At 38.3% G+C, this 10,770-nt stretch overlaps 2 protein-coding genes across 2 annotated transcripts; one reads left to right on the top strand and one right to left on the bottom strand.

Moving 5' to 3' along the window:
* Positions 1-563: 563 nt before the first annotated feature.
* LOC135624536 (plastid-lipid-associated protein 6, chloroplastic-like) lies at positions 564-2,785 on the top strand. The gene is made up of 4 exons (XM_065128253.1): positions 564-833; positions 1,677-1,913; positions 2,035-2,161; positions 2,428-2,785. Exons 1-4 carry the CDS (start codon positions 585-587, stop codon positions 2,640-2,642), a joined length of 828 nt encoding a protein of 275 aa, XP_064984325.1. The 5' UTR covers positions 564-584; the 3' UTR covers positions 2,643-2,785.
* Positions 2,786-3,228: 443 nt separating this feature from the next.
* LOC104000440 (uncharacterized) lies at positions 3,229-5,683 on the bottom strand. Its single transcript, XM_009422487.3, has 2 exons — positions 5,268-5,683; positions 3,229-4,168 (listed from the first exon to the last, which is right to left on the bottom strand). The coding sequence occupies exons 1-2, from the start codon at positions 5,664-5,666 to the stop codon at positions 3,629-3,631; spliced, it is 939 nt and encodes a 312-aa protein (XP_009420762.2). The 5' UTR covers positions 5,667-5,683; the 3' UTR covers positions 3,229-3,628.
* Between the last annotated feature and the right edge of the window lie 5,087 nt (positions 5,684-10,770).

The raw sequence follows: 10,770 nt of genomic DNA, 5'->3' as shown, positions 1-10,770 counted from the left end.
AGCTTTATTGGAGTCTTGAGAGATGGTAAAACCCTTAATTGGTTTCACATCAAAAATAAGCATAAATTCAAATTTATTTAAATTAAAAATTTATTTTTTATGTATAAATGGAAACCTTTATTCCACTTATTGTTGTTGGGCAATTAAAAAGCCCTTAAATGAATTTAAGGCACAGCTAAATATCCATTTAGTTATCTTCACCATCTCCCCGTACGAAAAGAAAAAGGATATATATATATATATATTTATATATATCACTAAAATCTAACATCATGTGGAGGCCTCCCAACTCTCAATCCTGGCCACAAATCCAAGTCCCGACGCTTCGACGCACAGGTGTCAGCACGTCATCGGATGGCCACGAATTTGCCGCCCCTTTTCCATCACCCTTATCGAGGTCTTTTTCATATTTATCCCTAATTAGATTCAAAATTACTCAATTTGCATGTATAAGTTCTTCATAACCTCAATCTAGCTTGCTTTGATAATATCTAAATTGATAGGGGTGTTTCTGCCAATTGGTGTACTTTCGCCCCCAAAGGTTATAAGTTTCCTCTCGGATTGGGACTTTTCGCCAGGAAGTCATGGCTTCGCTTCTCCTTCCGCCTGCATCATCGCTTCTCTCTCCGTCCTCTGCTGCTGCTGCATCATATTCTTCTTCTCGTCATCGCTTGATTTTCCCGTCGATAGGAAATCTGCGAAAATCGAGTCACAGGAGGAAGTTCTTCCTTCCGGCAGCAGCAGCTGTGCTGGATAAGTCCCCTGTGTTCGACCCGTCGCCCGGGTTCCAAGAGTCTCACGATGTCATCGCTCCCTTGAAGCTGAAATTGCTCGTGAGTAGATCTCCCCCCTCTTCCCTCCATCATCCTCCTTTTCCTTATTGATTGATGTGTGTTTTCTTCTAGTGTTTTCCCTTTTCGATAAATGAACTTGCTTTTCCTGTTTGCTAGATTCTTGTTCTCATCTATGTTCTGCCACTTTGGTGTGGTGGCTGTGGTTTGAAGTTGTCTGCAGTTCTGAACGTCTCTGTTTGTGTGGTGAATTATTATCAGATTATATTTTCTCCATTGAAAGAACAATCTTTTGTGTTATAGATTAAATCATCTCTCTTTTTGTATTTGTTTTGTCTACCATCTGCTTTGATTATGTATTGTTCAAGGTTTTAACTTTAATTAGGATTTGTAGCACTGTACATCTGTGTTTCTGTAATGAACTAATACCTCTGTGTGTATAATTCCTCAACCTAGTATTCTTCAAGATCTTTCTTAATAGATTGATTCCCACCTTCAATTGATCTACAAGCTTCAATTTTCAACCTAATTTTTGGAAAGTTATCTCTTCCGAGGCTCAAAGTATTTTCTGTTCTGACTCTTCTGTGATGAACAAAAGATCTCGAGGTTTGCATTTTTTGATATCAACCATTGGATGGCGTTGCACGACCACTCTGACTGCAAAGTGTGCTTGCACTTGTGTCTTATACAAAGCAAGTTCAATTTTTTCTCTAAAACCAAAGAAGCAGCAACAAGGTTTTAATTCGCACCTCAAAGTTAGCTGGACAGCTACTATATACCTCAAAACACTTTTTGGTCTTGTATATGTTGAACTGTTTGGTCCATGATCGGTTTTTGTTTAGTTGTTATATAATAAGCTTTCTTTTATACATAAATTGGATGCAGAATGTTGTTTCTGGGCTGAACAGAGGCCTTGCAGCTAATGAAGAAGATCTAAGAAGGGCAGAATCTGCAGCCAAGGAGCTTGAGGCTGTAGGAGGCATAGTTGATCTTACAAAACACCAGGACAAACTTCAGGGCCAATGGAAATTAATTTATAGCAGTGCATTCTCTTCTCGCGCGCTAGGTGGCAGCCGTCCTGGACCTCCGACGGGCAGGCTACTCCCAATAACTCTTGGACAGGTATGTTAATAAAGAAGCTTGTATGGATGAAATTAGCTTCTGGCACACAATTTGAAATCATTATAGCTTGGATATTTTGTGTAGACGAAGATCATCACGAGCTATGTAAATTTCCATACAGGTTTTCCAACGGATCGATATCCTTAGCAAAGATTTTGATAATATAGTGGAGCTTCAGTTTGGTACACCATGGCCACTTCCACAACTAGAGGCTACTGCTATATTAGCTCATAAATTCGAACTTATTGGTAAGTTTATCCAACCAATTTCTACCTACTTGTCTTAGTGTTAATGTTCAAATAATTTCTTATTTTTTTCTTAAGTCCATTTTTGGACCGTACTGATTCACAGGTACGTCAGGGGAATAATGAAAAATGATTTGCTCTTTTATAACCTTGGAATTCAGTGCTTATTGATATTTTGGAATTGGTACATAGCAAGTACAGAGTTATGGAAAGCACTTCTATTTACTTGGAATCTACTGGTACCAAAAATTGTTCCATCATTTGTGCAGGAACTTCTAAAATAAAAATAACATTCATAAAAACTACTGTTAAGCCAAGGGGGAGCTACTCACAACTTCCACCTCTTGAAGTTCCTCAACTTCCCGATGCACTGCGACCTCCTTCCAACACGGGAAGTGGCGAATTCGAAGTCACATACCTTGATAGTGATACTCGTATCACTCGCGGAGACAGAGGGGAGCTGAGGGTGTTTGTCATCTCCTGAAGCCAACCAGCTAGTTTTCTGGAACTTCAAATTCTTTCACCTGAAAGTCAAAGTAAATTGTTGTTATACAGCATACTCTAATTCTGTTGTTATATCGAAACGACCAATTAATTTGTGAATATATGTGCTGTAAAATTTAAGCATCCCTGCTATTTGATTTTGTTTATTCTTCGTAATGCATCAGTGATAACGAAGATTATTGCTGTTCGGTTTTGCTCTAATCCCAATTTAGTTGCTCGCTAAAGATTACAAATTTTTAGATCAAATTAGGAATAGGAAAATTTCTGTATGGTTGGTATGACACTGATCAACTGATTTGTAGGAAAGTACATTGATAAAAAGGAAAGACATTGTTCGGTCTGCTTGTATATTTTGTCTGATGAGATAAAAAATATTGCTCATCTAATTTTTTGAATGTCATATTACCTGAGGTGTATGAAAAAGTCTATTGGAAATATGCTGGATTGACAGACATCCTCTTTCTCAGAAACAAAAGCCACATTTGTTTTGTCATTCACGTTTGGTTCAATTGTAGCATATATCGTTCTTTCGACAACAGACTATTTTTGTCAGGTGCTCAAGAATAGGAACACAAAAGCCACCTTGCCATCATTAAGATATTGCTCATGTAATATACATTGCAATTTGTGTACATAATACTTGAAAAGGATTCAAATGCAACAGATATGATTCACTTGTCAATATAAATGATAGTGTCCAAGTCTCAGACAGGCTTTTTAGAGATGAAATCTCATCGGGCATTTGCCTGTAGTTCAGCAATATCATGCATTATTCTGATTCTTCACTAACGTGCAAATTCCTGTATCGTATTATCCTCCCGATGCGATCATCCTGGGCTGCTTCAGAAAATAATTTTGACCAACACTTCATATTTTGGAATTCCACATTGAATCGGACTTGCTTGTTATGCACCCCATTGATGTCAAAACGAGATCTTTTTACCTGTATCCTACTGATCACGCTTCTCACCACAACATCCTAGTCCACGAACCCAAGAATGGGAAAACTGCAATCAGCAGTCGCAGGAACAGTGGTGCACCCTTGTATCTTCCCCTCTTGGACAACTTCCCCTTCTTCACCAGCTCAGACTCGGGTGAACTCCTTGGGGTCGATGGTTGTTGTCTTGCACGACCACTGGTGCTTCCTCCCTGCCGATCCAGGTCATCCCATCCCCCCAAACTGGGTTCAGAAGTTTTCGCCTTGTCATCAACACCGGGATCCATAGATACCCATGACTGATAGTCATGCCTTCCCGGGCTGTTGTAGCTGCTTCGGTCCTGCCACTGTCTTTTATAGCCCCCATCAGATCTTGTGAAAGACTTCTTCTTGGACTTGCGGCTGGTTTGTTGCCCTCCAGGTACCTTTCCCCAGACCTTGTCGATTGCCAGAGATATTGCTGACTGTCCAAGAGGCAATGCCAAGGCCATTAAAAAAGCCTTTGGACCTGTTGCAAGAAGCATCGAAACTATGATAGCCGGTAGCAGATAGCCATACGACTTGAATACCTGCAGATACCAATGCATAATCAAAATGTCGTTCAAAGTTCAAACTGAACTTGGTAACGTATATGATGGTAACAAAAGAGTCAAGCTTTTAAAAAGAACATATACACCGAGAGAACAGAACAGTCTCACCAGAGTTTGACTCCTTCATATGTCAGGCAAGGTGATCATATTGTAAGCAACTACACTAGCTCCCATATAGTATATTTTTCACTTTCGACAAAAAATAAACTTAAGTTTAGTTGACAATGATTCAATGAGTTGGAGGTGCGATGATTGATGAGAAGTTATTATGCTCAAAACAAGTTAGAGAGAAGTTATTATGCTCAAAACAAGTTAGAGAAGGTTCGTGCAGAAAGAAATTAAAAGAATGAATCAGCTGGAAATGAAACCAAAACATTATTAAACAGAGAATAAAACTTTGTCTAATTTTGACTTGAACATGGAAGACTTTAGGTCATAGTATCACTTTTTTTTTCTCTATGATTGACTGAATAGTTAATTATGTCTGTAATAGAAACATTGGGAGTCAAATATATTAGAACAATAAACTTCTTGGTTTTCTAATTTACTATTTATTGATTTTATCATTTTAGGTTTTTTCTCGTATGGACTTTAATAGTTGTTATATGTTTATATCTTAAAATTGAATGATATTGAACAGATTAGTTCCCTAGTTTCAAAGTTCTACTTCACATATCACAAATTATCTAAAACACAAAAATATCATGAGTTGGTCCAAGAAACTCAAATCATGGTTTAGATAATCCCTTTAGAGGAATCCCATTAATAATGGCCTCACATATTGACAAAGCTAATAATATATATTTCCTGTTTAAAATATAACCTTCATTTTCCATTCATCAAGCATAAATCAAAGCTGTAACTTTCACAAGAGTTTAGTTGGAAAACTAAAAGCTACAGATACTACAAAAGCAGAGACTACCAACTTCACCATCATTGCACAGTAGAGAAACAACCACATCGCCAAAAGAAAGAAAAATAATCCAACCAAACAACTTTTTCCCAAAATTTATTACCAAATTCCACGCCTAAATAACCAATCCAAGACATGATGAAATAAGTGTGTCAAAAATTATACCTTAAAGATCCAAATCTTATCCCAAGGGTCCTGCTCAACAGGATCATCATCAAACGCTTCGAAGTCCTCATCGGGCTCATCGGAGTCGTCAGACCACCACCGCCTCTTGTCACTCCTCCATGAAACCCCCTCACCCTCATCTCCTCCAGCGCCGCCATCTCGGAACTTGAATCTTCCGGCACGGACGGACTCGGCGTTCGAGTCCCATGAGGAGCCGCTGCTGCCACCGCCGCCAACGAGCGGGCAGCGGAAAGAGGATCGACGATATCCGGTGAGAAGCAGGAGGTCCGAAAACTTCGGGCGAAAATTAGGATTAGGGCACCGACGAAGAGGGATCGGGTTCGAGGAAGGGGGCGGAGGGAGGGAGGAATGGACGGAGAGCTGGTTGGAACGAACCATATCATACCATTACACTTTGAGTGGGTGAGAGCGAACATATAACAGACAATAACGCTCTAAATCCAGCATACAAACTAAATATTGAAACTAAATATATATATATATATATATATATATATATATATATATATATATATATTTATATATATATGTATATGTATATGTATGTATATGTATATATGTATATGTATATATATACATATACATATATTTATATATATATATATATATGTATACATATATATATATACACATATATATGTATACATACATATATATATATATATATATATATACACATATATATGTATACATACATATATATATATATATATATATATATATATATATATATATATATATATATATATATATATATATATATATATATATATATATATATATATATATATATAAACATCTTAGATTTTTTTTGAAGAGTGCACTCATTTTCAGAATTTTTTAACTGTATTTTTTATTATCTAATACTTCACCAAGAAATCTATTATTTGATTCCTTTTTGAACGAGAAGAACCAAAGATATCATAAAAAGGAAGAAACATATTCAGTAACATATAGGAAGTGTACAGTAAGTAGGCAAGAAATAAAATCCAACATTGGATTTACCAATTAGGAAAAAAGTCGACACTAAGAGATACGGGTAAATTAGTATAGCGGTAAAAATTATATCGGTTCAAAACTTCATTGCGATTAAATCCGTTGCCAACGAAAAATCATTTCATAAAAGTATTAATTTTGAAAGCGTATGGAAGAGCGTAGTGGATGTAAAATAAGTAAAGTAGTTTACAGTAAAGTAAATTGCATAAGAGAAACACAAACCAGATTTTTATAGTGGTTCAGTCGTCGTAACCTACATCTACTTCGTTGATTCCTCTTTCGTGGAGGCCATCAGCATCTACTATCGGTATTCTTTCAATGGGCGAAGATCGACTACCCTTATACACCCCTCTTCTCCTTTTCATAGGTTTACGAGACAACATTTTACAACCCTCTTTTACAAGGTATCTCTCACACCTCCCTTAGAACTCTCTTTAAGCTTTGGGAGGATGGAACTCAACTTTCTAAGGTTTACAACTTTAGAATCATAGGGTTTTGCTCAATATTTCTTGCTTATCCATGCAGGAATTGCTGGGGTATTTATAGGCCCTGAATAGATTCAAATTTGGAGCCCAAAATTTAAACCCCTGAAATTTCAGGGTACGGGCGGTACCACCACCTGCACTGGGCAGTACCATCACCTACAACCTAACACTGGATGGTACCACCGCCCAGACTGGTGGTACCATCACCCAGATAGTCTCGGAGACTGAGTATAGGTGGTACCACCGCCTGACACAGTTTTGAAGACTATGCCACGATGGTTTCACTTGTTTGGTCACTATTTGGGCCTTTCTCTTAGCCCAATACAGTCCAAACTTGGCCCAACTGTCCCCTAATTAGGTTGGCTCAATTCTAATCCCTATTATGTGCTAACTATGAATTTTAAGATATTTACTAAGCTAAACAAAGTCTGTAAGTCTAGGTTTCTTTCGATGAGCTTCCAGCGATCTTCCGACGAACTTCCGACGATCTCTTGGCAATGTTCCAGCGGACTCCCGGCAAGCTCTTGGACTTTATGATGATCTTCTTAGCGAGTTCCGACAAGCTTCTTTGGCAAGCTCCAGGACTTTTCGGTCAATTTCGATAGAACTTCCGACGAACTCTCGAACTCCCAATGAAATCGTGTTCTTAACTCCGGGACTTCATTTTGTTTTATGCCTTGCTATTGTAGTTAATCCTACACATATAAAAACATACTTCGATCTAGACAATTATTACTAAGCATGAATCATATTGTCCGGCATGTCATTGGTCCATCGACGCCACGTCCGATTCTTCGACGCATCGTCCTCTCTTATGGCCTATTGCCTAATCGATCAGTTGACATCCGCAACTCCGATATCCTTGATGCAATTTTCGCTCTTCTTAGCCCGATGCTCGAATCCATGGCCCGAAGCCTTATGTCGATACGTCATCTGATCCTCCGGCTAGACATCCAATCTTCTGACATGTTCCACCGGCTCAACATGGTTCTTCCTACTTTAATTGTCTCATCCTGATCAAAGCATCCTGCGTCACTCAAAACACAGATCAATTCATAAACACTTATCAATTGATTTCATCATCAAAATCCGAGATTCAATATTACCATCTTAAATAGAAAATAAATTTAAAAACGAAAAATTAAAAATTTCATGATTAAAATAAGTAAAAATACTTATTTTAAATGATTAAAAATTATCATTTAGGTCTTTATAAGTCATGTTCAAGGTTTCTTAAAATTTAAGAATTTTTAGATTTTATTTTTATATAAATAATAATATCATATTGTGTTTTATATTAAATAATTGGTTTTATTATTTTCATAATTTTCTCATTGTTATAATATACTATTTTATCTCTAAGATCAAATTATATAATTATTTTATATTTTTTTGTTATATTATCGATAAATTAATAGTATTTATTTTTTAATATTATATAATTTGGCGATATAAGTTTTGGGTTAATTAAACCGACTTAATTGAATGGGTTTGAAAACAAGAGAAAAATGCGAAAAAGACAAGTGTAATTAAGTGTACTTTTATCCAACCGACACTATATAAGAAAATACCATGATGCATGTATATAATTAATTATACACTTAGGTGCCTTTTATAGGAAAAAGATAAAAATATAATAATGCATGTATCAAAAATCTCTCTAAATAAGAGAAAAATTAATAAAAGGAGTTATCTTTTTTTGCACTAGTCTAATATATAAGAATAGTAGTCTCTTGTTGTTTGGTTCATTCTGCACTAGCTTTGGTGTTGGATTCGGATACATGAGAAATCACGTACTATCAATAGCCACTGCACCGGTTGGTGAAGCTTACGATTGCGAAGCAAACCATCACAACCATGATCGGAATTGCCGCCTTGTTCATTCTTCTCCTCCACATCCTCTCTGCACTCTCCTTTGCTATTAGCTCTCATCTCTTCTTCCTACTCTTTTCCGCACCTGTTCTCGTTCTCAGTATCCTTTCTGTCACTCTCATCATCCATCTGTACTACCTTGGATGACTCGGTGCCAGAGAAGGCACTTAGTGATCGATAAGCTCATGGCCAGCCCTGGATTTTGCCCACTAGAGAAACGTGTTCTCGAGAGCTAAGAGCTTGTCAGCAATGCAGTTGATGCACTGTGAGCTATCTATAGATCGCGAGTCAACCGTGATCAGTGACTATATTGTTCTAAAGCTTCTGAATCGAAAAAACAAGTTGTCACTCAACTTGATTCTATATATGTTGCATCGTTGTTCTGAAGCCTACTTCTTTGATAGAACGCTTCTGCATTGTCGGCAATACTGTTGATGGAGAAGAGGATGTATAGAAATGCTATTGAGTGCTCTGGATTTCTCTCAAGCAAATCTAGAGAGGGGGTGAAAGAGGAATATACATGAAAGAATTCTTGAGAGAGAGTGACGGTCACGATGTTTGGCATGGGCTCTTGTGTCGTCGCATGCGTACGTCTGATGAGAAGGAAAAATGGGAAGCATAGATGCGTGGGTTTCGGGAGAAGGGGCGATTTGGGTTGAGAGTGCGACTGCTGGCTATGAAGAACAAGTGCTTGCTGTGAGAGTAGCATACGTACATGGATGAGAGTAAATCTGCTAGCCGTGAAGAACATGCGCAGCAGAACAGAATCATTAGAGATTCTACGTGAAAGCAATATTTTTTTCTCCTCCTCCTCCTTTGTCCTTCATAGTGATTTTAACTGTTAGTGTCAACATTTTTACGCCATGACCTCGGGCCGATACGGTTGAGTTCGGATCTGAATGATTGGAGATCTTCTTGAACGACCCTTGAGACTACCGAGGTAGTCGACCACGGTGGTCCGATTGCGACGAGGTCACTGTTTTCTCCGGGAGGGGACCCCTCGCCAGGACGTTCGGTGGGAGGCACTCTGTCTTCGTCCCTACGCACAGGTCGGGTCGAGAGAGTTTGGCCCGACCCCTTCGACGATCAAGTCAGTCGATAATCTCAGGGGGTTTTCCTTATTTGATCCCTCTTCATTCCGAACACGAGGGTTTTTATAGGGAAGGTCATCGTTTCCTGATGTGCTCGTTTGCAGGGAGCAGGGTCTTACTTTGGATAACGTCTGACACCGACATTAGAGTTGCATGAAGGACCGGACTCCTGCAAGATGACGATGTGCCTCGATCGACGTTTTGGTCTGCTTCAACCAGGTGCTGTCAGGTCAGATCGAGGCACGCAACCCCCGTAACTCCTCGATCTGCATGACCTAGGCTGGGAGCAGGTGACGTTAGTTCATGTCCCATCATTATTATTACCCTCATCACTAACCCTATTCTCCTATTCCATGCTGGCCGAGTTGTGGCAGGAGAGGAGCAACCAAAGAGAGAAGGAGAGGTGACCATGACTACTCTTCTCAGGCAACAAGAACTAACGAGGAGAGAGTGGTGAAGAGGAATCACCAGAAGTGGGAGCGTGTATTGATCGCGGCAACCTGCTTTATTGATCCTACAAGACGAATCAAGATGAGCGGTCGCTGCGCTTGCCGTCATGAAATCCACCAACGATTTCAGCTTCGTCACTGTCTCTTTAACATTCAAGAGCACTTGTCTTGCTCCCAAAAACTCATTAGACTCCTCAATTACATATATGTATGCTACTCTCACAGCAAATATATATTTTGGATCGGCATGTAACCTCGTGACGAATCTCATTTTTATCATTTCAAAACTTATAAAATCTAAAAAAAATATTTTTAAGGGTTTATAAATTCTTAGCTCCCCTACTCCTTCAACATTATGAGATTATATGCCATTATCAATGCTTTCTCCGATAAGAGAGCCAAGGACTAAAAGCTCTCATTCTAGTACCAATCTAATAAGTCAACATCTGATCAATCCATCATTAGTATATATAGACCCATGAGAAATTATCCGCTTTGGACATTGGTCATACTCGTATGATTTTACACTTTCAAAACTTATTAGCTCCTGCTTATGAGGGTAATAATAATTCAATAGACTTATAAATTA

This window comes from Musa acuminata, chromosome BXJ2-10 (genome assembly GCF_036884655.1).
Source record: "Musa acuminata AAA Group cultivar baxijiao chromosome BXJ2-10, Cavendish_Baxijiao_AAA, whole genome shotgun sequence".
NCBI classification, from domain to species: domain Eukaryota; kingdom Viridiplantae; phylum Streptophyta; class Magnoliopsida; order Zingiberales; family Musaceae; genus Musa; species Musa acuminata.
Note: the sequence above shows the minus strand (reverse complement) of the source record. Positions and strands in the feature narration are given on the sequence as shown.